At 37.6% G+C, this 27,740-nt stretch overlaps 1 protein-coding gene across 4 annotated transcripts in view; it reads right to left on the minus strand.

Annotated features, from left to right (window-relative positions):
- Positions 1-27,740, minus strand: part of bsna (bassoon presynaptic cytomatrix protein a) — a 110,180-nt gene that overhangs the window by 61,285 nt on the left and 21,155 nt on the right. For all 4 annotated transcript variants that reach the window (XM_086159951.1, XM_086159953.1, XM_086159952.1 and 1 more), the window contains exon 2: positions 20,614-22,104. In XM_086159951.1, the coding sequence (XP_086016077.1) occupies positions 20,614-22,104 (1,491 nt within the window). The remainder of the gene's footprint in view (positions 1-20,613; positions 22,105-27,740) is intronic.

The following is a 27,740-nucleotide window of genomic DNA, read 5'->3' on the forward strand; positions in this document are numbered from 1 at the left end:
CTTTCATCCTTCAATTCAGGCTGATGAGAGCTGAAGACCCTTTTTTAAAAGGACTGTTTGAGTCAGTTATTGAACATCCATTATATGGACATCGCCTGACTCACGGCAGTATTAACATGATAAAGTGGTGGATGGCAGACCATCTATTTATGAAGATAGTACTTTGAGCTGTGAACAAGAAGAGAAGTGGAGCTGACAGTCTGCTGAAGAGATGTGTCACAAAAAAATAGTGATTCACCGTACGTTTGAGGCCACAGCAGGAGTTTGACAGGCACAGGAGGTCCTGCTGGTCCACACTTTTCACTATCATCTTCTTTTTTTTTGCAACCTTTTTTTTCTGGCTGGATGACTTGATTTCATTCATGTCATTATTTTCACACCGTATGGATATACCAGACTAACAAAACGGTATTTGTCAATGACTGTTACAAGTTTTTTTTTGATTATGTAATTATATGTAGGCAAGAAACAGCGGTTAATGCTGTTAAGCACATCTTCATGCAGGTAGATATTCGTTGAAACCAACATCTGAGATTGAACTCTCCAACATTAATGAAATCCTGTGTGACATTTTCCAGACAAATAGTCATGATTTGCGTGAAATGTTTTGGTCAAAACTTCATAAAGGTCCTGAAAATTAGTTCTATCCATAAATCTCATAATACATAAAAATGTGTCCATTAGGTTACCCTTTTTCATGTCCCTTAAAATCCATAGGTCTGACAGTATGAAGACCCTTGAAATCAGCACCATGGACAGCGGCATACTGATACATTAACCAGATGCTACTGTACTGTTGAAAGGAGAAATGTGTTTCACTTTTGCATAATGGCATAGTGTGGTGATAGTTGAGTGCATGAAAGATGAGGTAAAAGAATGTATTTTATAATCACAAATGAAACACTCTGGGGGAATGGAAAGGAAAGGACCTGTGAGAACTAAATAGAAAAAGGGAAGGAGACCAGAGATCAAAAGAGGTACTGTTCGAGAAGACCAGCCATAGCACATAAACCACAAGCATGCATTGGCACGCACACACACACACACGCTCACACACAAAAACACACACAAATAAATTGGAAAAAGCACCATTTGCGTAAATATTTCATTGCTGTTGTCAAGGGGTGTATGTGTGACCTTGTATTTATATATCAAGATCAGTTTAATGCACAACTACACCCAGGTTCTTCATCTTGTTCATGAAAAAGATTTATGTGAGAAAGGGGTTTACATTTCTATTAATGGGATATATTTGTCAACAGATAGTGCCTGAAAATATCAGCATTGATGTTCCTATTTTATGACGCAAAGACACAATGTCAAATAACAAAAAAAAAGAAGAACAAAGGAAAATTTAATAAATCATACAGGGGAAAAATAGTTAAATGAAACGTTTATATGTTTGACATCTTCAAATAAGCAGTTCAAACAAGGGATTATCAAACTAATAGGCACACGTACTGTAGTTGCTCATAAAATTCAATAGATATTTGTCTTTGCCTGAGGTTCCTTAGGAATTTTTTTACTTTCCTCTCTCTCTCTCTCTCTCTCTCTCTCTCTCTCTCTCTCTCTCTCTCTCTCTCTCTTTCTCTCTCTCTCTCTCTGTCTCACACACGCACTATATTATATTCCAACCTTTTTGCTTTCCACCACCTCCTTCTGTATCTATCAATTTCTTTCACTCATTGTGTCTTTATCACTATAGCCCACCTCACTTGCCTTTGGGCTTTGCTCTTAATTTTCACTATGGATGAAGTACCAGCGTAGCTATGTGTAAGAAGTGGCCTGTGTACAAATTGGCTTCTACTTAGTTTCTCTGTCATCCTCTGAGCGATTGTTAAGATTCATCTGTATGTACACAACACTGTACATGTGTGTGTTTGGTGTGTGATAACTGGTTGCAACCCAGTGGAAGATGCTGCATGCATATTTAAGGACATACCCAAATCCACACATATTCTCATACACATATTTTCAAAACCAACATGAGCAGATGAACAACATGATATTGGTAGAGTTAATTCACCAGCCAATCCCTGAATAGGGAACAATGCAAATATGCCAGAGTGTGAGGGTATGTGTCGTCTCTCAAGTGGTGCTTGAAAATGGATGCAGCTATAAGGAAAATTAGTTGTATGGTTCCTGTGCCAGGCTTTTTATTTCTGCCACTTGTAACAATGGAGTAAAAAATATGCTCATTAAATCATGTTTTAATTAGTTCTAGCAAAATACATTATGTGAAGGTTGTCATTTTTTAAATGTACAAAACAATGAAAAATCTTACATGCAATTGTGAGTAAAACTGTGGCTGATAAAGTCAATTGAATATGAACTGTGATTGGATCAGTTAGGAAACCCTATAAAGTGTAAGACCTCTCTACTTAGCAATATTTACTACTTTTTAAAAAGTCTCTGTCCATTATTAGTAGTAGTATTTATTTTGGTTTTTCTTTCTGCATGTATTTATCTATTCATTCATTCAGTCATTTATTTGCAATTTTATTTAAAGTAACATTTGCATGCCACAGCTGACACTGATAGACAGCTAGAACAGAAAGTAAAAGAACACTGGCTCACAGTAAATATTGCATCTGATGTCTGTTCATCATCACACACACACAGGTTTGTTGTGCCTGTTTTTAATTTAAGGTTAAATCTTCGCTGTCTCTAGTTCATGGAAAATATTTAACTTTTGAATGCGTAAATAGATTAAAAAAAAGTAAATATAAATCAGCAGTACTTTTTTATATTTTGCTTTAAAGGGGCAGGGAAGTGTTGTTTAATTGTACCATGATGTAGCGTCATGTTCTGTATAAACTTATCTGTGAGACATACAGGATAAGAATTAGGGTATTTTATTGTTATCGGTTACTAAAATGAAAGCAGAATAAACATGTGCAATGCTGTTTGGGATGATTTCACTCATTTCAAAAGTGCCAATGTATTAAACCCAGAATGAAATCCACCTAATATTTCAAAAACACTTCTGGCCATTCACAGAAAAGCAATTTTGACGATATGTTCAGAGCTTTCAAATTGTCCATAAATAGAGATATTTGTGGGCTGCTATCTGTGAAACTTTGCAGTAAAGTGCCTATTTCTGACTTGTTTGTGAATGAAAGCTTTCAATTAGCTGAGCACTTAGTGTTACACAGGTCTCTGGTATGTAATAAATGTGATTCATTAGTATTCCCACAATGTGTTTGATGATTCTACATTTCCTTGAAATTTTAGCCCAGAAGTTTCTGAATCACATCTCACGGTTACCAAGACAACTAAAATAACTGATAAGACAGAGGTTATGAGGTCGTAGAAGTGTGAGTGGGCTGAGGGAGAACAGCTGGAAGCGAGGAGGGGCGGATGGACTGAAGGGGTAATGGAGTGGAAGCGGAGTCAGCTTCAGTCCTGGATCAGGACAGTCAACAACAATAAAATAGTAGACCTTTGAAGAGGAGAAGAATAGCCCTGGCCACCTGGGAATCATCCTTAATGTGAGTGGCAGAGGGGTGAAATACAATAAATTAATCTGTCATCTGTCACTTGAATTCTCTAACTTCTCTGTACTATAACTCTTCTCATCTCTTTTTATTGCTCTTCATTGCTTTTGAAATTGAGGCTTATAACATCAAAAACAAAAAATACATGAGCTTTTCAGTGCATTACAGTTCTTTGCAGGGTGGAATACACTGAAAATATTGTAATGTGAGGATGAAGACTTATCAGCCTCTAATGCATCCTCTAATGCATATTTATCAATATTTCGTTGACACTTATGTGGACACAAATCATAGTTTAAGATGCTATCTGGTTGTGTATTTGCCTGCACATTTGTGTGTGTGTGTGTGTGTGCTGAATGTTTGTGTGTATCAAATATGCTTGCTGTCGGTGTCAAGGATGATAAGCTGCACATGTAGCATATGACAGCTGATTGACAGAAGTTCTACCAACATTTCTAAATGCAACCACCGCGGATATTGTGAATCTGCCAGAAGGAGTCTATTCAGTATACTAAAAATCATAATAAAATCTGTTCCTTTTGACCATGTGAGTAATCTAAATTCTAAACTTTCAGCATTTTGTTTTTGTGGCATAAAAAATCTTTTATTAAACTAAAATTTTGAAAACCTCAGTCCACTTTTTCCGCTGTTGGAGATGAGTCACTCTCTTTGGAAACCTAAGGTTGTCCGTGCATGGCACTGATTGACTTTTAATTTTCGTATTCTTGTCCAAGCAAGCCCAAAAAACATTTCCTCTGAAAGGAAAATGAAAAATTTCTATCACTGCTTCAAACAGCAAAACTGGCAGTGAAAAAACATAAAACAAAGAAAAAATTGAGAAACTGAATAGACCCTCTGACACAGAGAGAAACAAGCCAAGGAAAGTAGAACAACATTTTCTGCACAACAGATAATAGGAACACAGCAAGGGAAGAGCTGGGAGACTAAAGGTGCCTGGACTGACTTCATCACCATTGAAAACTATACAGTGCAAGAAAAGGCTATGTAGAGTTTTTAAGAAAACACAAAACACACCGTAGACAAAAAATTGCATTCAATATGACATGATATTTTAGTGACTAAACTGTTCACATAACCTTGAAATCCTGCAGGATTGTCTTTAAATCAGAAATAACTGTAACAATAAATAGGAAATTCCATGCAACCTACTAAAAATACATGTAATGTTCAGTGTTGATATTTATCCTATGATAATTAATATGATACCACAGGAAAGGAATTAGTTGGGAGACCAACCTTCTGTTAACTGATTTAATATGATGAGTGGTTCTTGTAGTTAAAAATGTGGTTGATAATTGTAACAGTCATTTTCCCCCTTTTTTGAGGATTAAAAACATTTTTGCAATAATGTGATATTCTTCCACTTCAACCTCTGCACAGACAACAAGACATTCACATATTTTCAATTTACATGAAATATGGCATGAAATACAGCTTAGTTCCTGCTTTGAAATATTTGTGATGTTTTTTTTTCATTTGTTTGTTCTTAGCAATGAGTCTAGGGGCCAAATACAGGCCAGCTGCAGGATTCTTGAAACATTGTCACAGATAAAATGATATCGCTTGGATTACTTCATCTCCAGTGGCAGGCTCTAAAAGAGGAGCCTCATCTTCATCTGCACAAAACAGCACTTTAACTCATTGACTCCTCATGGATCTAAATCTGTGCCTTATCTTAGGACTTAGAAGCAAAACAAAAGTGTGTTTTGATGGCTTACAATAGATACACACACACACACACACACACACACACACACACACACACACACACACACACACACACACACACACAAGGGCACATAATTTGTGAATTTTCCACAAATGACTATGAACACTCCCCTTGAAAATTGTTTATACTTGTTTATAAAGTGTTTATACTTCGACATTGGCTCACGGTATATTGCTTTTACAATTGTCCTCTTGTTTGTTTCTTGAGTTTTCTGAAAAAAAATCAAGGGACTGATTTTCTTGAACCAAAAAACAGACATGCTCTCATAGAAATGAAATGCTCTTTCCAAATATTTTAAATTAAAAGAAAAAAAACACAGTTAGATCCATAGGCCCATGCCACACACTTACTTGTTTTTTGTCTTTATGTATTATGATAAAATAAATAACAAAATAGAAAAATACAAAATAGCAGGATTTCTCTTTCCCTACTTAGTGACAACAATGTAGGTAAAAGGGCCAGTTCTGTAACATTTATTGTATGATTTTTCTTCTTTTCCCTTCAATAAACCTTCTCCATCTAACCCTACTTTTGGTACCCTCTTCTCTCACACCAACTTTGTTATCACATGGAATGTGAACCTCAGAACAGAAACCGACACTGCTTTGGGGGTAGAGAGAGATAATGATGGTTTTTACTTCAGTCCATACACCACAACACACCCAACTAACTAAAGCTACAATTGTTGCCAGGTGTCTTGGCGCGTTTGTATGTACACACACATACACACAAAGATGATATATACATGTATTTATGCAAAAACTTATATTATTTTTTTCATTTTATTTGAATCCTTTTATACTGAGGCGGAATAAAAACTGGCAGAATTTGCGCTATTTGGGTTTAGGACTTGTGACTTCCATTAACAGTGGTTTTCTTTGAGACTGTGGTCCCAGCTCTCTTCAGGTCATTGCACATGTCCAGCCGCGTAGTTCTGGGCTGATCCCTCACCTCCCTCGTGATCATCAATTGACCGTCATCTTCCATTTTCTAATAATTGTGCCAACATTTGTTGCCCTCTCACCAAGTTGCTTGCCTATTGTCCTGTCACCCATCCCAGCCTTGTGCAGGTCTACAACTTTCTCTCTGGTGTCCTTACACAGCTTTCTAGTCTTGGTCATTGTGGAGAGGGTGGAATTTGTTTGACAGGGTGGGTGGATAGGTGTCTTTTATATAGGTAACCAGTTTAAACTGGTGAAGTTGATACAGGTATTGAGTGCAGAACAGGGTGGCTTCTTAAAGAACTAATGTGTCTGTGAGAGCCGCAAATTCTTACTGGTTGGTAGGTGAAAAAATACTTATTTCATGCAATAAAATGGAAATTAATTACTTAAAAATCATTCAATGTGTTTTTCTAGATTTTTGTTTTAGATTCCGTCACTCACAGTTAAAGAGTACCTATGATAAAAAATTAAAGACCTCTACATGGTTTGCAAACTTGTTCTCTCCACTGTATGTTTATATATAATATATATGTATACATGTATATATCAACTTAAGAAAATCATATATTCAGATAAGTAAAAGCAATTCAAGCAATTTTAGATGATTTTAGTCTCCCCAGAGATTAGGTGCATCAGGCTCTGAGCCTTTTCCCTCACCTCCCAGCTGCCACCATCCAGGTGCCGTGACCCAGCTGCACCATTTACATCTGAGCCATCATGCAGTCACAAGGGGAGTATTTTTTTGTATTAAAGCACAGTCAGTCAAGAAAATCAACACTCTTGTCAGCTTGTTATTCAAGAAGAACTTTTCATCTCAGCCCTGAGGAGACCCAATTGAAACAGAATCATTTTTTGGTTCAGTTCATTTGTGCCCCTAGGCTTTCTCTTTGCTCATTCTGTTTTCTATCACTGGCAATTGAGAAAGCAGTTATTTTGAAGTTTCACATCTTTTCTTCTACAGTTTTTTAGTTGTGATGAGACTCATAATGATTCAAACATTCCATAGCCCTGCAGTTATCTGGGTCTCTATTTTTCTTTTCCTCAAATCCTTTTTGTAATGTCACTGGGGGTAGTGATGGTTTTGGTGTGGAAAGCTTGTGACTGATTTATTTCTTTTTGCTATGGCTCAATGGGTCAACATGTACTACCATAACAGGCAGCCAACACTAATGAATAATTGAATAAAGCTGACGCAGTTTGAAACAATAAACAACCATCACAACAACGAAGAGACTACTCCTAGTCCTACTACTACTAATACTAAAAATAAAATGATAATAATAATAATCATGATAATATTGACGAAGACTGATTCTACATGCCCTGGTCATATTTGGTACAGCTTAGGCAGGTGTCCAGATTGCAACATAAACCAACACAGTGAAATTGAACGTGAACCAGAGATTTCTGCTCAACATCATGGCCAAAATAATTGCTGCATGAAAATTACATAATCTACAACATTTAAAAGAACCCCCAGCATTAACAGATTAATGCTCTGTTCTTTGGATTAGCTCCTACATCTCTGCACTGTTTGTAGAGTCCTGTTACTTTGCAGGCAAAAAAAGGTATGAAGATTTTCTTCTCCTTTTGCTCCTATTTAGGATGCTTGATCATCTTCTACAGGAACAAGCATTTCCTATGTGTTTTGGATCTGCACACTGCTCAGTTTGAATCATGCGTTTGTGTTTTTTTAACACATCTCAAACCTTTCATCTTTCACAGCTCTCCATTGAAATTTGAAGTCTTGAAGATTTTTCTGCAGGTTTTGCCCATATGGGGGATTTCCCACATTTCAGTATCGTCCCAGACCCTGTCAGATTTTAAGTTGTTCAGAAACACTCACTCTGCTCCCGAGGGATTTCTTTTGTGTGCACGAGGGGAGCAGTTAATCAGCTGCATCGCCCAGGGAAGAGAACAGCTCTCCTTACTGACCCACTTAAAGCCAGCATGGTGGAGAGAGAATGAAAGTAGGGCGGGAAAAATACTGATCTTAAAGACACTGTGGACAAAGATTTATAGGCTCTCACAATGATACATATACACTTCCTTTGCATTTACTCTTTCTGTAGCAAAAAGAACATACTCCCCCTTTCCCTCTCCATCCATCACCTATTGTGTCTTTACTTCAAAAGTGTCTACGCCTAAGTGCCTTACTGCCCTCCAGTGATAATAAAGCTGGCAGAATTTCTCTTATTCAGATGTTTTTCTGTTTCCAAAATTCTCTCTTTGTTGATTTTTAGGAATGTGATCTGTCCCTAAGTGTAGTGTTACAGTTCTCCCCTTGATGTTACCCAGGAGGGCCATTCTGCCGCTCTTACAGTGGCACTTCAAAACACATCTCTATGACTGACTTTAGGGGGTAAAGTGACACACTTGACTTCAGAAAGCATAGTCTTATGTGCAGAACACATGCAGAATTACTGAGATATAATGCAAGATATTGCCTCCTTTTTGCAAAGTTTGTGGGGGGAGGGGGGCAAGAGGGACATGCTCATTTCATTTTCTGGGCTTCTTTTGTGCTCATTGATTTATTTTGATTGTTTTCTTTCTTTCATCTTCTTCCCCAGACAGTGGAGTTTAATATTTGCACTACAAGCATACAAATACATACTTTTACACGTTGGCTGTTTTGATGTAGAGGACTGTCTCAGAAAATTAGAACATTGTGATAAAGTTCTTTATCTTTTGTAATGCAATTAAAAAAACAAAAATTACTTTTTCATGATATTTTAATATTCTGAGATAAGATTTTTGAGTTTTCTGAAGGTGTAAGCCATAATCAGCTATATCAAAATAATAAAAGGCTTGCAATATTTCAGTTGATTTGTAATGAATCCAGAATGTATGAAATTTTTAAGATAGAGAACTTTATCACAATATTCTAATTTTCTGAGACAGTCCTGTATTTTACTTTATTATACCATACGCATATGTTGACCCTTTTAGATCTATGCGGTATGACACAAAACAACCATTGATCTGAGCCTGCACACCACATATTTTCCATCAGGATACATTTTAAACTGCCTCTTTTCTATCAAAAAAACCCTGCAACCCTGCAATGCTGATTTCCTGCTTTTATTGTTTCACTTCAACATTGAGTTTGGTACAACAGCCACTTGGGGAGTATGTGTAATGTGTACATAAGCTTCTGGATGCAATTTAAAGAGATCGATGACCATACATGGTCATTTTGTGTGGGTTCTGAATGCGTCATTTATTTGAGGTGTAACTGGTTTGCCATAAGGGCGGCACGGTGATGCAGAAGTCAGCGCTTCAGCCTCACAGCACAAAGGACCATGGTTCGATTCCAAACAGGGGACCTTTCTGTGTGGGGTTTGCATGTTCTCTGCGTGGGTTTCTCCAGTTTCATGCACATTGAGTGAATGGTTGTTTGTCTACCGACGTACCCTGCCTCTTGCTCCATGACAGCTGGGATAGGCTCCAGCATCCCCCGCAACCCTGAGTGCAGGATAAGCGGAAGAATATGGATGGATGGTCTGACCTCCTCAAAATTCAAGTTGAAGTGACTTTAAAAAAAGTTATTTATATAGGAATTATAAAGAAAATCCATTTAGTATTTCCACTGCTTTCAATCTGACTCTCAAGCAAGTGCACCCACTGCAGTCGAGATGCATCAAATGATGCACGAAAAACATGGGCCTGGCAGATGAACAAATTCATCAGAGCACGTGTGTGTCTCTGTTTGCGTGTGTGTGCCACCAGTGTCACATGTCCTGCTCTGGAAGTTAAGAAATGAGTTGTTGAAAAGAAGAAGAGAGGTATGAAAGAAGGGTAGATGAATGGATGCAAAATAAAAGGGGATACGACAAAACTTGAGAGTAGGAAGGACAGAGTTCTCCAGCAACATCAGACATGCTTGTTAGATATTTGTTGCTCAATTTTCAGATGTAGAATTGTATTAAATTGAAAATAATTAACAACTATCACTCTTTAGATCACCCTAAGAGGGAAAAATACTTTTTTTAACTAATATCTTTATCGATCATCATCCTAACATGGCACCTGCACACCCAAATAAAGTCAGTGTTTTAAACCAAGCGATCCGCCTGGCTAAACATTGTCTGAAGGTATTCAAAGATTTTGAGTGAGAGAGAAAGAGTGAGATGTCAAGTTTGCACGCAATGCTGAGTACAGATATAATTCTCCGCAAAAAGAGCAAAATCACATGCCACTGAGCAAAGTCTATGTGAGACAAAGTTGGAGAAAGTTGGAGAAAGTTGGTGACTCACATTCACTTACTATGCAATGATATGTGACATGAGTTGAAAGAGTAACTTTGACATATTTAGTTGACATGAGAGATTCAGACAGAAATGAACATAAGACTACCATTATAAATAATTAAAGTTACTTCAAACAGATTGGACAAAATATACCAGGCAGATGAAATTAAAAGGGTGGCACATTTTCTCTGGCCAAATAGACATTATTATTCTATTATCATTACCCCAGGTTTGTGAAAAATCTTTTGGAAGCTGCATTAGCAAACTTGGCAATTGAAATTTTAATTACAAAAATAATTTTCTTTCAATTAGAGATGGCATTTTCTATTGCTCTATTTTTTTTTCCAGAGACATTCAGTGAAAGAAAAACACTTTAAGTAAAATACTTCAAATTATAAAGAAGTGAAAATACTCTCTATGGTATTGGTAATGCTATTTCATTAATTCATTCATTATCGATACACTTATCCTGCACGCAGGATCGGGGGGGGGGGGGGTAATGTTTTATCATAAATAAAATATGCCATAAAGAATAAAAGTTCTTAATGCCTCTCACAAAACACATCTAAATTTAACTTTTTAAGGATAAATGACAGCAACCATAACAAATTAAAATGTAAAAAGATTGTTGACTTGCAGGTTCCCAAAAGCACATTGTATAAGCGTTAGCTTGGTTTAAGAAATATGTAGCAATATAGCAGAGAAATTGAAATGACTAAGAACACCTGGTCAAGTCCTGAAAAGATGCAAATATAAACGGGACCTTAGAGAATGTGTGGAATAAGTGAAAGAAAGAAAGAGAGAAAAGAAGAAAGGGGAAAGAAGCAAGAAGACTAACAGGGAAGGCTCTGCACTCAAAGCATGGATCAGAGAGTTGCCAGGTTGAATCCCCTGTGAGAAAACCTGAGGGGGAGAGAGAGGATGGAAAACAGGTAGATAAGACTACATGAAAGAAACAGATGGAGAGGAGGTGGGTGGACAGAGGCAGGAAGAAGACGAGGAGAGAAGGAGGAAGAGGAGGAGAAGATGGTGAGCTGTTGTATAATTAATTGTAGTGAGATGTCACTGAAGTGCTGGAGCGAACCATCCCTCCATTAGGAGCTGGTTCCTGCTGCTCGCCCTCTATTTTTGTACTGATTTGTTTCTAAATACAGGCGCATGACTCACTCAGTCCCCACTACCTTCCCTTGAATCCTCTATCCTTGTTTCACCTCCTAAAAGGTCTCCTCTCAAAATCAATTTTATTGCAGAAAGATGAATTGTCTCAGGTGTATAATGCTGATATTTTGATACAAGTTAAATAAAAAGTAAATAAACCCAAGTGTCTACAGAGGCATCAGACACATTTTTGGCGCAACTTACTGCCACTGCTCACTGGTTACTTGACAGTTACTAATGTGTACTCTTTTTATGAGCATGTTTGTACGATGTCCTTTGGTGTCACAAAAGATGTATTCAAATATAATTATTTTGTATTATTATTATCTTTTCATGAATACTCAAATTAAGAGTATTATGTTTGTGTTTAAGTGTTACTTGGATATAATTCTTAGTGAGTACTTTGGTTGACCAGTAAATTTGGTTCCGATATGCATTTTTCACAATGACTTTTGGCTTTAGGGTGTGAAAGATTTAAAGTGGCTTTCTTTGCCGAAAAAAGCTAAACCAGTTGTTTTTGCTTGTTCTTAGACACAACAAAGCAATTGGGTAAGTGAGTGATTATTTTTTGATTCTATAGCTGAATCAAAACACATGTATTCAGCATATTTTAGAGTCCTGAATACTGTGAAAACCCTGGGGCTTTGAAGATTGCATTGCGTTTGCTAAATTTACCGAATTGCATTAACTTCCACTTACTCGCTTTTTATAAAAAAAAAAAAATCTTTTTTTTTCTTTTTTTTTCATTCTCTCCACAATTATTGCACCTCTGTTTGCTATAAATATTAAAACTGGTGATGTTACATTATCTATAATCTTCTAAAAAGAATCTTTTATATATGTAGTGCTTGCATGAAATACATTTGATTACCATTGGAAATTCCATTAGATTCATATTTGGTTTAATATATACATATAAACTTCAGATAAAAGTTCCGATATTTCAGATAATATTCAGATAAAATAAGATAATAGTTTTACAGACGGTGAGTGTGTGTTTAGTGCGCCAATATGTTAATCCGTGTGTGAGGATGCTTGTGTATGTCATTGTATGTGTCTGATTGTGTAACATCTGCTTTTCTCTGCATTACTTTTAGATGCTGAAAAATGCACACATTAACCATTCAGATTCTAGATATTGTGTTCTAAACATGCACAATACAGAGCTTTCCATACAATGCAAGCCACCGAATAGTTATAATTACACACATCTTACAGTAGCCATTTTGTGATCTCCAAGTCACACTGAAGAATCTGGCATTTTCATGACAAGTCCATGCATGGATTTGGATCTGATGATGATATGTGTATTAAAGAACAATTAATTTTTGATGCTGAATTGGAAAGAAATGCCACAAAGTCAGTGTAACAATCTGTAGATTCTCTGCTTTGACGAACTTTATCACAAAATGACTAGTAATAGTCAGTAATGGTTCGCAGGTAATAAACACTACATCAAGACAACACACCAGTGAAACAAACAGTAAATGTAATATCTTAGTCACATAGTTAACCAGGTTTTTCAAATCAAAACTTCCATCTTTTAGGACTGAGGACAACCTTCAAAATGAACCAAGCTTGACGTCTGTTCACACTATACCCATAAATAAAGGCACACGTTGAATTATACATGCTCACCTCTTGGCATTTGCCTGAGGCATAACTGCGAGCCTGACTGCTAAGGTGACATGACATTTGAGTATTATGGCAACTAAATCAGCAAGTAACAAGCCCTACATTAAAAATCCTAATTTGCCTGTGACTGTGTTGATTATGAAAACAAAGCTGGGAACATATGCTGGGCTCAGTTTCTATAGATGATGTTGATGCATGTACTTGACATCATAAATTGACTAAAGAAGGATTAAAAGAATGGTATCATGCTGACTTCTTGGCCTACACACCTCACAGTAGATTTAAACTACATTGACATCTCTGCATCACAGTTATTGGAAGTGATGAATGTCAGAATGTCAAACGCACTGTTTTCACTATTTCCCGACACAAATAAAACAGCAAGATTTTTTGACTAATTGCCACATTCATAGAATGTCATTCTGGGAGTATCTGAAGATGAGATTATTCAAAAGTAAGTGTATATTATAATTACAATTTGAAAAAAGGGGAAGGTTTTGTAATACAGAAGCATTATGGAATGGTTTTGTCCACCATGGATTAAATTTGGCTGGGAGACTGTATTTTGCTTTTACTCATCATTTTTTCCCTCACATTGCAAAGTAAACATTTTAACTTTATGTTCAACTTGCTGGAACATGCTGGAAAATCCCAATATTTTGGGGGAACGGTTGCGTTGCAAATCCCACCCACAGTGATGAAACAGTTAACCATTTTGGCCTTAATGCACCATGTTCTTGGCTGATGTAGGCTGCTGCTTAAAACAGAAAAGCACAGATTATATTATCTACTCAGCACCAGTTACAGCACTTTTGCGGTCACAGAGACTTAGGATAATAGCCCAAAGTTTCAATTATTTTAACAATCTCAGATATTTCTTAGGAAACAGCCAAGCTTGGTAACACTATTAACTTTGGTCTTTCCAAGGTTAGACACTTTCATTTGGGGAAAAGGAGTTGTTGTTCCAGTCTGGCCATTCAAGCTTCTGAAGGGCATATATTTATGGAAAATATCCCACCCACTTTCCTGTCCTCCTGGCAGCTTTACGTGTTTCCCTGTAAACATTTTCACACATCATTATAACATCCAAAATTGACTTTGTACAAATGGCACACCTAGTTTGCTAACTTTTTAAAAACATTGCCTGATCTGCCTGAGTAAACAAAGTAAACTTATTAACATCGATGTGCTTTTAACAAGTCTCTGGAGCCTTCTAAGAAATCATTGCAGATGAGTGACTTATGTTTCTTTAGACTGTCCTGGATTTTCTGAAGCTTTTCAGGTGTGAACATCACATTTTACAATGGAGTGACTAAAGTACCAGGGGCTGCAAGATGCTGGCTTACTGTCCGATGTCTATTTTCATTTATATATATATATATATATATATATATATATATACTCACAAACACTCTTTGTTTTCCCTGAATGATCTTCGACTCAAGCAGTGAAATACAGACCAAGGACATTCTTATTATTCCAAAGAGAGTTGGCGAGCTTGTTTTTACAAATATCTATGTGATCCTGTTGAAGTTGATACAGAGTTTATGCAAGAGAATGTTAAAAACAAAATAAGATATGACTGACATTTGTAGTAATTTAGTTGCATTAACCTGAGTTGAAAGGAGAATTATTGTAGTATAGTATAGTATAGTATAGTATAGTATAGTATAGGTAGAAATAGCTATTAACCAACTTGCTAGAATAAGTGTCATGAAGTCCTGAATGATGATCACCTTATAAGGAATGAGAAACCGCAACATTTGCAATTTTCTTGGTGTGAAAACCTATTAATTATGTTGATTAATTTGAAAACTTTCCATTCAAGCCCATTTATGAGTTTATTTTTTTGCAATTTCTATGGTTAACCATGACCAAAGACACCATCAGTTTGTTTTGGTCCCTACCTGTGGCTTTGTGTTAGTCAAATACAGTCAACAACATGCTGCCTGGTAAAGTAGGCAGAAAAATCCTGATAATTGTTGTGACAGTAATAGCGACAGCTGAGAAAGTCTGAATGACAGACTGGACCAAGAAATGGCCTCATTCACTCAGTCAATAGCACCTGCTTATGCAGCATGTGTGTGTGTATGTGTGTGCGTGTGTGTGTGATTTGTGCGAGTGAGCAACGTGGGTGTGTTGGCACTTGTTTGCACACTTGTGTGAGTGTTTGCCTTCCTCTCTCACAAACACTGTGTGTGTGTCTGTGTGTGTGTGTGTGTGTGTGACTGCCACACTGATGCTGTATGCATCACTGGACAATTGAGAGAATCCTCTTGTGTATTTATTCGAATAAGGTAAGATATGAGAAATGAGGCTTAAGGTGGAGGAGAGCAGGGAGGTAGAAGCATGATAGAAATACAGGACAAGGGGAAGGAAGGAAATGACTATCAATGAAGGGAAGGTGGAAATAACTTTGAAATAAACCCACTGACTTTTTACTTTTCTGTTTTTAGGAACCACAGTGACCCTGTGCAAATTTAATCTCTCAATCTATTTATATTTAAAACCCCTTTGCTGAATTATGTACAGATGAAGCAAGTGCTACCCTCCGTAAAATCACTCAATGTTTCCGTCTTTTCAAACATGGCTAGGTAGGCATCTGTACTGTTTGGTTTGACATGTTCCTTTTTTTTTCAATTTAGAAACATGGCAGTTTCAAGTTTTAACACTGGATGAGACTAAAGCTCGTGAACATTTTGGATCTTTAGATATTCCTTGAGTATCATCTCATTTCAGTTATTCATAGTTTCCTCTTGGGTTTTCACATTTGAATTTGCACCCTTGATTGATCTATAGTCCCTGAACTGTAGCTAACAGTATGACGAAATGTTCTGCTTCTTCTTTTGGCTGCTCATACATCACACCGAATCAACCTCCTCCATCTAACCCTATTCCAGCATCCTCTTCTCTCACACCACCTAACTTCATGTCCTCTTTTACAGCATCCATAAATCTCCTCTTTGGTCTTCCTCTAGGCCTCCTGCCTGGCAATTCCAACCTCAGCATCCTTCTTCCAATATATTCACTATCCCTTCTTTCTGCATGTCCGAACTGTCTGACTTTATCTCCAAAACACCTAACGTGCTCTACCCCATATGGACTCATTCCTGATCCTATCCATTCTAGTCCCCCCAAAAGTGGAACTCAACATCTTCATATCTTCTACCTTCAGCCCTGTTTCCTGTCATTTCCTAAATGCCATTGTCTCTATGACAAAGTGTAATATTTAAAATCGGTACTATCGCTTGGTTGCTTATCATTTTGTACTTAAAACAAACTTTCGTTAATTGTCAAGGACAGAGGAAAGTATGAGTCCTGATTGTTTTGGCGTCACCTCCCAACTGCTAGCGCTTTTAATGTTGCATAGTGAGCTTAACACAAGCATAATGAAGGATTAAGATAATTTTGGGACTAAAAGCATCACCTTGTTTTGGCCAATATACTATTTACTGAATTGACGTAACACTTAATGATTGTAAATAAATGAAATGTACCTGCTTACACAGATTTACTGTGACAATATTAACATGTCAAAGACATACAAGGAAACTGAACACTTCAGTGTGTTTATGGTTCTGAATGAAAGAGTCTTAGTCCACTAAGTGATTTTCCAGTCCCAAACCAAAACGGAAAATACAAATTTAATGATAAAGCAAGAATAAGATAGGGAGAATTTGGCAAGATTATTAGATTTCACACTCAGAGGACCTTGAATAGAATAGCGGATTTCACCACAATCGATTAAAAGGTGTCCCAGATAATTTAGTGAGAGAGAAAGAAGCTGCTCTCACAAGTGAACAGGCATGGCTGATAAGTGCCCTGTGTATTCAATTTAAATATGTCTGTTAGCACTTCTTAAATCATCTAAAAATCAATCTCTATCTTTTTAAAATTCCAGACCTCTAGGATTAAAACACATTCGCTAAAGTGCCTTCAATCCATCAAACCATCTCAGCAAAAGCTGCCTCTGTGATCTCATTGCTGTACACACCTCATAATTTCTTCTGTGGCTTGACAAGCTGATTTTCCCTTTTTTCCTCTTTTCCCTATTGGTCCAATTATCTATATTGCGTAAATATATCTGTACATTCATACATGAAAGATTTCCCTGTGGATGGAAACATATGATTGAGCCCTGAATGCTTCCTCATCAGTTATGTGCTTTTTCCTCAGCTTTCACTGACATTTTTATCTTTTTGTAATACTATTTGATATTATTTTTTTTTTCTTTATCCAACTTTACTCCTTTTCTTGCATCTACTGTTTCCCTTACAGTGCAGGGTGTGATTTATCAAAAAAGAATTTGGCTACATTTTCACACAAATATCCTCACATAACCATCTGTAATGCATTACTATTTTGAATTTGATCACAATATCACAAAATGCACTGTTTGCACTCATATCAAATATGGACACATTTATTTTCCATCCATCATCTGCTGCTTATCCTGCACTGAGGGTCGCCGGGGATGCTGGCTGTCGTTGGCCGAGAGGCGGGGTACGCCCTGGACTGGTCGCCACTCAGTCACAGCATTTTTGTTTTTTTGGGGAGGCATTCATTTTGACTCAGTAAGAGTACATGTAAGAATTCATTCTGTAAATAATTACAATAATTTTGCTTGAGATAATTATATTGGACATATTGATTGCCCACTAGCAATACCAACCTTGATTCTCTTTGTACTCATTGCAGGTTGTTAAGTTGTTCTTTGCTTGTTTTTTGGCAGATTTTTTTTATAACTCAGGAATTAATATACACGATGAATATGATGAACACCAGTGGAAGACTTCAACTGTGAATCACGTCTTGTGACGTGTGGCAAATGCATCAGGCTTGACAATATTGGGATCTAAGGTGTCAATATATGTAATTAATTTAAAAAAAAAAAAAAAAATGAAATTAATTACTTATTCCGGGGAGTAATTGTGTAAAGCATTGCATTACTTTTTTAATGTAAAGATGCTATGAGTGTAACTCCTCTGTCCATTGATTGTACTTCAGCTGCTGTCTTTCAATTATCTTTTCATTTCTGGTTTTTGAAGTCAATACAACTTAAAAGTGAAAAATTAGGCCTAATTATATGCATTTCCAAATTCATATAAAAAGGGTTTTATTCTTCAAAACATAATTTAGTTTACCACCCATCTTATTTATCCTCCCTCCTTTTATTCCTGCCTCTGTTTCTTTTTCATTTACTTCATCTTGAAGACAAACAGGCCTGAAGCCTGCGGAAATTGCATACAGACACGCCAAACCAAATACCGCATACACACACACACACACACACACACAAACATGGGATGAGCAAGAATGACTGGGTCAAAATGTTATGTAGACCGTGAGAAATTTAAAGCCATAAAAACTGTCACACTTCTATGCAAAAAATGTGTGTGTGTGCATGTGTGTGCATGTGTGTGTGTGTTTGTGTGTGTGTGTGTGATGTACTGTAGTTGTTACATAAAACCTTGTGCATTATCTTTGGTTCTGTCCCGAAGCAGTGACATAGTAGAGTACTATGAACAACTGTTCTCCACGCAGATCCTGAAGGCATCACACTGCCTCAAAGTAAATAAACATAAGTCATTCTCAATCTGCCTGAATGGCTTACACGCTTCCTTGCTTCATCCCTGTTTTTTCCTTCATCACCTGCTTCATCAGTTGTGTGCATCATTCTAGCTCTGATTAGTACAAACATTCAATAAAAACTTTTCTTTACATGATTTGCCTTGCATTTTTTTCCCCAATGACGCCATTCTTCCTTTTCTCTTTTTAGTTTGCATCTTGGCATGCTTCCTCCATTTCTTTCTTTGTTTATCTATTCTATCTATTCTATTCCGTCTATGTTCGTCTATCTATTCCTCAAATAAAACTATCTGTCTTCCCTCCATAAACCGCCTTTTCTTCTTTCGATTCCTTTTTGAAAATATTTAACTTTCCATTTTCTGTATAGTTCAATATTTGATCCGTTGTATTGTTACAAAAAGAATTACTTTGAGGACAAATAAAACATCACTACGGTGAGCGTACATGTTGTAATTTTGTTTTTTTCAAATAAAATAGTGTTATCCATTTTTGTATTTTTTTTTACATTTGTCCTGGGCTCCCATCCTCTTTATATGTATATGTATATCTAAATATCTTTTCTTTGTATTTCTGTTAGTTTTTCAAGCTTGACTTTCAGCTGTCTTTTTTTTTTAATCGTTTCCCTGACTGAGGATGCAATTTAGTGTTGATTTTAATGAAGAAAAAAAAAATGATAGAAATGATTGGACCTGTGAATCACGGGATGTGATTGGCCATAATTGAGATATGTAATTGAGACACGGACTATAGGTTAAGGACCACCGCGCTGTTATAAAAGAGGGTTTTGATTGGTGCAGGCTTTTCAGCTTTGGCTTATTGTTTTTGGCGAAGTAATGACCAAGGTAGACAACCAGTTTTATGGAAAATCGGCTGCTATCATGTACTCGGTATGTTCAAAACAAGGCTGACAGAGCAATAATCCTTCCTTGCAGGAAAGATTAAAAAAAAATCCATTGAACTCAACTATCTATTCAACTGTGTGCATCAAACCTGCACCTTGTGAGTTTAGACAACCAAAGCTGTCCTCAACGTTTTAGATATCAATCTGTATTTTCTTCAACTTGCAAATTGTGCCAACACAAGTGTTTCAATCTCAATTTGCGCTCTGGCTTTCAACTTGCACAGCTTGTTTATGCTATTCACATTTATTTACACTCTTTACATCTCTCTTTGCAATATTTACATCTGGCTGCTACAATATGCTATTTATTGCTACCTAACTGTCTTCACTGTGGACAGCAAAATAAGAATTTCATTGTGCAGGGAAACACGTTTCCAGACTGTGCATGTGACATCTGACACAACTCTTTGAATCTTAAATCTTGAATCCTTGTCATTACCAAAGAAAACCTCCCAAGCCTTTGGCTTGCTAGAAAATGAATAATGTCTGATTTTCAAAATACCTCAAGAATATTATTGCCAATAATTGTTAATTTTCTGTCCAGATAGAACTTTAATTTGGATTTGTGTCTTTTGAATAGCCTTTTAGTATCAAAATGTAAATTACTATCACAGTACAGGAGCTGTGCTTTGCTATAGATAATCATGCAAATTTCTGTACTCAAACCAAAGATTTTGCCGCTATTGCCGCGATCCAAAAATGTAGCTTATTTTAGAAATTAACTGAGTCCTTACTTCATGGTGACTTCATCAGTTCATATGTGATTTCAAAAACATTATAGAGTGAATTTAATTATATCTATTATCATCATTACCTAACTGACACTGTTTTACTGGACACACAAACAATGTGTTCATGGCAGAAAAATCATGTTAAAGTTGCCTCTTACCTCAACCAGATGTGGCGTAGGGTTGAAGCCACACAAATTGCACACTTGACTGTGGCACTGTGTGCAGGTGTTGTAGTTGGGTACATCAGAGCTACCCATGTTAAGCTCTGTTTTACAAAGAGGACAGTTCACTTTGGGCTTCGCAGGCTCAGGAGTAATCACAGGAGCTGCAACATGGTCCTGCTTCTGTTGCATTTTCTGCACATGTGCAGTGGACTGTTGATGTAGTTGCCCTTGTGGTTGCTGTGGCCCTTTTTGCTGGTGTGCAGGTGACTGTGGCATTCCTTGTTGATGGGGCATGGTCTCCTGCTGCTGCTTCTGGGTTGGGGCATGGAGGGCCCCCATTTGAGGTGGAGCATGGGGACCCCCTGTTTGGCTAGGTGCATGGGGACCCCCCACTTGACTGGGTGCATGGGGACCCCCCATTTGGCTGGTAACATGGGGACCCCCCATTTGGCTTTGTCCACGAGGACCAGCCATTTGAGTTGGACCATGAGTAGCCCCCGTCCCAAATGTTTTGGCTCCCATGGCCCCTTGTTGTTGCTGCTTGGCGTTAGGTGCTGCATTACTGAAAACCACCTTCCCTCGTGAAGGGCTGGGCTGTGTTGAAGCAGAAGGTAGAGGGTCGACACTGATTAGGGTACTAGCCTGATTGAGCAGCGATGCACCAAAGCCGAACAGCTTCGTCAGGCCATCCTGAGCAGGTGCTTGACTCTGAGGCCTGTGAGCTGGTGATGATCCAGCACTTCTGGTCTGATCATGATGCCGTGCCATTGACTGGTGCATAGGAGAACTGCGCCCCAGATCTGGTTGAGAGGGTGCTTTGGTCAGGCCAGGCAAGGGAACAGCCCCAGGGTGGGGAATCCTTGGAGCCCCCTGATGAGTGGGACCACCCACAGGACCTCCCACATTCCCTGGCGCTATGGGACCTCGCTGAGTATATGGTTCGTTTCTCATCCCCTGATGAGAAGGCCCAGCTTGACTCTGTGGGCCTCCAGGGGATGAGTGTCTCTGCAAGCCTGGAAAAGGATGAGGCTGATTTTGGGGGCCTGGCTGGGAAAGAGGCTGGGATTGAGACTGGGGATACTGATGTGATTGGGGATCCTGCTGAGATTGGGGGTATGGCTGGGATTGGGGATATGGCTGAGACTGGGAGTATGGCTGGGACTGAGGGTATGACTGGGGTTGAGTATATGGGTGAGATTGGGGGTATGCCTGGGACTGGTTGTATTGTTGATTCTGGTCATAGGACTGAGGTGCCTGCTGCTGCTGCTGCTGCTGTCGCTGTGTAGGCTGACTGTGTGCCAAAGGTTTGCCCTGTGGTGCTGCTGTCAGCGGTGGTGGCTGAGCTGCAGGCTGCTGAGGCTGAACGATGGGTTTGGCTTGGTGAGACGGAGAGTGAATCTGTTGTTGGCTCTTCGATCGAGGTGTGGTCATATCAATGCCGAGAGCTCTCTGCATCTGGCAATTCAGACATAGCCATTCCTGTACCTGCAAAAGATGTACAAAGAGAGCTGATAAAAATTAAAGAATAGGCAATTTACCGATACCTGACACATATGTTGATGTCTTTACTGATGAATTGATGAGAAATTTGTTCGTCACATTGAGAGTCCTAATCTGCCATGAAATTTATGCTTGTACAGTACAAGAGGGTAAAGATACAAAACAGTCAAAGCAGTAGAAAAGCAGTAGAAAAACTGACAAGTCTGGAGCATCGGTCCCCAACCTTGTACCAGGGACTGGTTTTATGCATGAAAATGTTTCCGCAGACCAGTTAGAGACGTTGGTGTTCAAATAATAAAAACATTTGTCAGTTCACAGTACAACGATTATATATTAGGCAATTATAATATTAAGTAGGCAGTAAGGTGAAGGCAGAAACAGTCGTTTTTAAAAATAAGATTTGGAAGGTCTAATGAAAAAACTATTATTTGTACAAAGAAAGATTTTCTTTGGGGACCAATGATCCACGGACTGGTCCCCCAACCGGGATGGAGGACAATACAAATATAATACATTATAAGCGTGTCTTTATTTCCATTTTAAAGATAATTAGTGTTGATTATATCAAATACCGTTGCTATTTCGGTAACAATGCACCACATTTTTTAATAAACAACATGGACAATATCTTTATTTATCCAGGTTGAACACAACTGATGAGATAAAGCGCATATATATGGATATACATAGAATATGTTCCATTTTGAAAAAAAAAATATGAAAGACCAGAGAGTGGCAATTAACCAGAAATAGAAGAGAGAAGCAGTAAATCAACCACGAATAAGCTAAAGCGATGACTGATTGCAAAGCAAAAAATATATAAAATGTGTTAAAAGGACTTGCCGTACATACCTCACAGATCTTAACATAAATTCATATGGGTCACGAGGTATGGGCACTCATAAATCCTACACAGAGATACACAGCTATGTTAAATAAATGCATATTGGACATTTATTACTATTTGAGTAAAAAAAAACATCACCCTTCCTCATCTTCTTGTCCTGTCCTTCAACATCCGCTTCCACCAAATAACAGCTGATACTCCCCAGTGTCCAGATATTGCTTTGCTCTATAATATCCCGTGACTGTTTTAACCAACAGTGTCCTGTCTGTCCTTCTGTAGTCTTCGGTCCACCTCTAAAAACCCTCAGAAGCCATAAAAACTGCCTTTTCATCTCCTCTGCAAACGATGCACGGACTGTATATCACAGCATGTTACTCCCTTCCTGTCTTTCCCATAGTGCAATGCGCAAGCGTACTGTACTGTAACACCTCTTCCCCTGTCCACTGAATCTACCCTAATGTTTTTTTTTTCCTGAGCAGTGCTTCAGGACAAGGTGGCTCCTTAAATCTTAGGGGAAGATGTGGCGAGCATAGGGAGAAGACACACTAAAAATGCCTGCACCCGTCATGCAGACAAATTAAGCAATTCCATCCACTGTGCCATCCCAGCCTACTTTGCTACCTGGCATTTTCTTGACAGCATTCCTGATCCCATGCTCTGTTGACTCAGCAGCTACAGACACCACTCCTGCCTGACATCCTCCTCTTGTTCCAGACATTAATTTTGCAGCTGTCTTTTCACTCTCCTCTGTGCATCTCAACTCCTTGTTTTATTGCCTTGCTTTTATCACAATTCTGTCCCTTTTGCCTTACACTTGACATGCTTTTTGTTTCTCATCTGTGCTCTAATTTCTCTGATCAGACTGAAAATGTAGGTCTTGTTCCATGGATAGCTCTGGCAGAAAGAGATTTGAAAGTATAATTTTTGCCATACAGGCACCTCCCACGGTGTGCTGCTATAATTACATCTGATGAAGATAGCAAGTGGGAACTTAAGAGAGGTAGATTGGGAAAGGAAGAGTCTGATTTTAATGAGTCCCTGGTCTGTCTATTCAATCACTTAAGAACCAACATCATAATAGACTCTTGTAAGAATGAAGGCTCGGTTTAGGGATAGAGAGGAGAGAGACGGAGAGGGAGAAAGCGTTGAGGGAAAAGAGTCAGCAGTTTCTTAATCCAGACAGCTTTTCAGTACCCATCATGTCAAGCTTAATCAAGAGCACAGCAGTAAATAATATCCTCCTCTGGTTCTATGTGGTTAGAGCCAGTGAATCCCCAAGCAGTGTTTCTAACAGGTTTGGAAGGAAACATCATATAACAAGAAAAACATGCCCTCTTATTCTTATTATCTGACCAAACAGATAATTCTGTTTTTTCGTTTTTCAAGGTTACATATGTCTTATTTATAGCCTCTGCCATTTCTGTATCCAATACGATACAATTAACGTGTTTCCCATTCACTCTGTTTGAAGAAGGGTGTATACCCTCTAACTTTATTGCACTAATTTTATAACGCTTTCAAGGATATATTTCAGAAATCGTATAAACTAATGTTTAAAAATGTTAATGCTAATTTAAAAATAAAGATTATCTGCCACTCATGCAGTGGATACCAGAATTGAAGCCTTTTGTTTCTGCACTATAACAATATTCCAATGTGCTAAATATGTATCTTGGAATGGCAAATCATTATGTCAGAATGGTAATTTGTAGCTTAAACCTTCACACAAAATTATTAGAATAAGCCCAGAGATTAAACAAAAAGGTTTTCATTTTCGATCAATTTCCATACATGAAAATATTTAGACACATATATATTTAAAAGAAAAATATGATAAAGTAGAAGTTTACATCATAGGACAAAATCACCAAACATGCTGGGCATTTTACTGAGAAAGTGAACGATAGATACTCAATGCTTTCTGAAGGCCAACAAATGTAATATTTTTACAGCAATGTTGAAATATATGAATGTGTTTTGTCAATAATTTCTGGTAAATCAACACGCCCTTCACTCAGCTTTTGCATGCACAGCATTGCTTATTAGAATGCATAATGTCACCATGTCCAGAGGCATTTCTGTTCCTCAGAGGCTTTTGGCCTGGGCAACTGCTTGGCAATGAGAGCAGATTGTGATACCTATGTCAAAATTATACTGTAAGCGTTATGTAGATCTAAATTAAACTGAGAGCCATAGGCTCATCTTATTATCAGCCTACACAATTCAATGCTACATATATTTGGACATTGTTATAAATTCTCAAATTACATGACTATTTTCCTAATTAAATTTAGGTTTAAATAAGGTTTAAAGGGAAGGTTGAAAATGTTTTTTTATATAATTTTCTGTTGCAGTGTATTGATTGCTGATTACCCTTAAATTAGTTCAAATTTCTTTGGCGTGTATCCCTTCCATAAGCAAATATGGTAATTTGGTCCAAAATTGTGTGTGCGCGTGTATGTGTGTATGTGTGTGTGTGTGTGTGTGTGTGTGTGTGTGTGTGTGTGTGTGTGTGTGTGTGTGTGTGTGTGTGTGTGTGTGTGTGTATGTGTGTGCGTGTTGGGCGCGTTAACATTAATGATGGTGCTATTACAGTATTCTGGTAATCCGCCTCTGTGAGTCAGCATTTACAATGTCAGTACAGTGCTGGCAAACAAGCATTTTTAGTATTAACATTAACATATGTCTAGGATGTAAGCAAACAGACCTGATCTGTTCAGTGTAGTGTTGATGGAAACATTCCCATAATGCAAAATAAAAAACAAGGAAAAGGCTGGGGCATAATAATCACTTGCACTCAGTGAACCAAAGTCACTCTCCTTTGCTTCATTTATCACAGTGAACATCCATTTGTCCTATTCTCCCGAAATCATGTGTCATATTGCCCTGTGTAACTCACAATATATTATACAGCGTATTCTGTAGTTCTACTTACATTCCCTGCAACCTTAGACAAACATCAAACATTCAACACTGTTTATGAGCAAGCACAAGCTGACATTACAAAACACCCAGGGGCTCACTGTACGGTCCAAAACCTCATATGAAACCATTGCCATGCCAGAGACTGATAAACTTATCATTGGAAAGCTATGACAGGTGTCTTATGTCCCTCAAAGTGTTTGAGCACACGTCTCCCCTCAAGTTCTAGTCCATTTCTCCCACTCACTTTGTATGTGTTGTTTCAGCTAGTTCAGGCAATTTTCAGGGCCGCTGATATTATTGCAGCGTAAATGGCAGTAAATGTATTTTCTAAAAATAAGCCCTGGCAATGACATTGCTGTCCATGCATTCTTCTGCTTCGAGAAATGAGAGAGAACATCCACCTGAAAGTTTATTAAATCTAATTCTATTCGTCCCTCCTTAAATTATATTTACCTATCCATCCAAGAACCATGAAATGTAAAAAAGGGGAATTTTACATTAATGTCTGAGAAGCAGAGTTTCCTTTGTACCCACAAGACATGATGTATTCCAGTTTGAAATAATATCTTTTTTTTTTTTCAAAATGCATCACTTTTACTGAAGACAAAACATATCTTTTCGACACACATTCGCGTTGGAGCCTCACATTTTCAGCTTATCCTAAGAAGCTCAGCCATCCTCAATCCTGTAGGTCTCATTTCCTGAACATTCTTCTTCCCGTCTCTGTACGTGTGTGTCTTGGTACACTTGAGAATAATTTGCCCATCTCAAATGTTATTTAAGAACTCCAATTTTTACATAGCTCTATAATTGTACATTATCTTCAAAATAAAGAAAATTGAACATACACGAATGAAAAAAATAATGGTGTTTTGGAAGCCAAAAATAATATATGCAGTTTTGTCAAACATTCTATGCATCAACAAAAATATATTAAAATACTCAATGCAATACAATATGCAAAAAGTATAGACTATTACTAAGAAAAAAATGCAGGATAACATATTCATGGAATCAATCAATAAGATTGAAAAATCGTATAATTATATAGGTTTGCACAGCTATCCTATACTGAGGGCATTCACTGACAGAGTGCATTCTGTAGGCTCTCCCCTATTAAGACCCGACACTGCTAAACACAAACACACTGCTGTAAAATGGGCAATCAGTGTTATTATGCAAGCTGTTTACCCAGACCTTTACCATTACATCAAGCATTAAACTACGGTCACTTCTAACTTTATTGTCCCAACCTTATGGCTGAGCCAAAGACTAAACCTCTTTTTAATTTTCTGTCAGAAACTCAGGTCTGCATTTACATAATCAGGATTTACTTATTCTCAAGATCTGAAAACACACACAAACATGCACTATGCCATCAAAGATAGAAGCTTGATGGAGCAGATCAACTAGTGTAATACAATTTTTACCATGCATTTGTGATGATGATGAAGACGATGATGACGATGATGATGATGAAACTCGCTATTGCAGTATAAAAATATTCAAAATTTAATAAATATAGAAAATTGTTGATAGCACAAAAAAGAGAGGATTCTACTGAGAGTCTCTACAAAATCAAATGCATGAATGTCCTAAATGTGACAGAAAAAGAGTGACTCTTTCAAATTTGAACTTTCTAAAGAATTAATAAACTTCAAACTGTCTCAATATTATGTTAAATCACATTACAAACTACCAGACCAGTGAATGAAATTATGAAATAGACAAAACTGCAAATCACTTCTCATGCTGCCTCTTTAGTTTTAGAAATGTGAGTGTATGTTGGCTAACTGCAATGCTATTCACTAATCAAATTTGACATAAATTAGTCTGCAGGAGCAGAATG

This window comes from Fistularia commersonii, chromosome 14, assembly GCF_037954325.1.
Source record: "Fistularia commersonii isolate RoL2024-O1a breed Wild chromosome 14, RoL_Fcom_v1.0, whole genome shotgun sequence".
NCBI classification, from domain to species: Eukaryota; Metazoa; Chordata; class Actinopteri; order Syngnathiformes; family Fistulariidae; genus Fistularia; species Fistularia commersonii.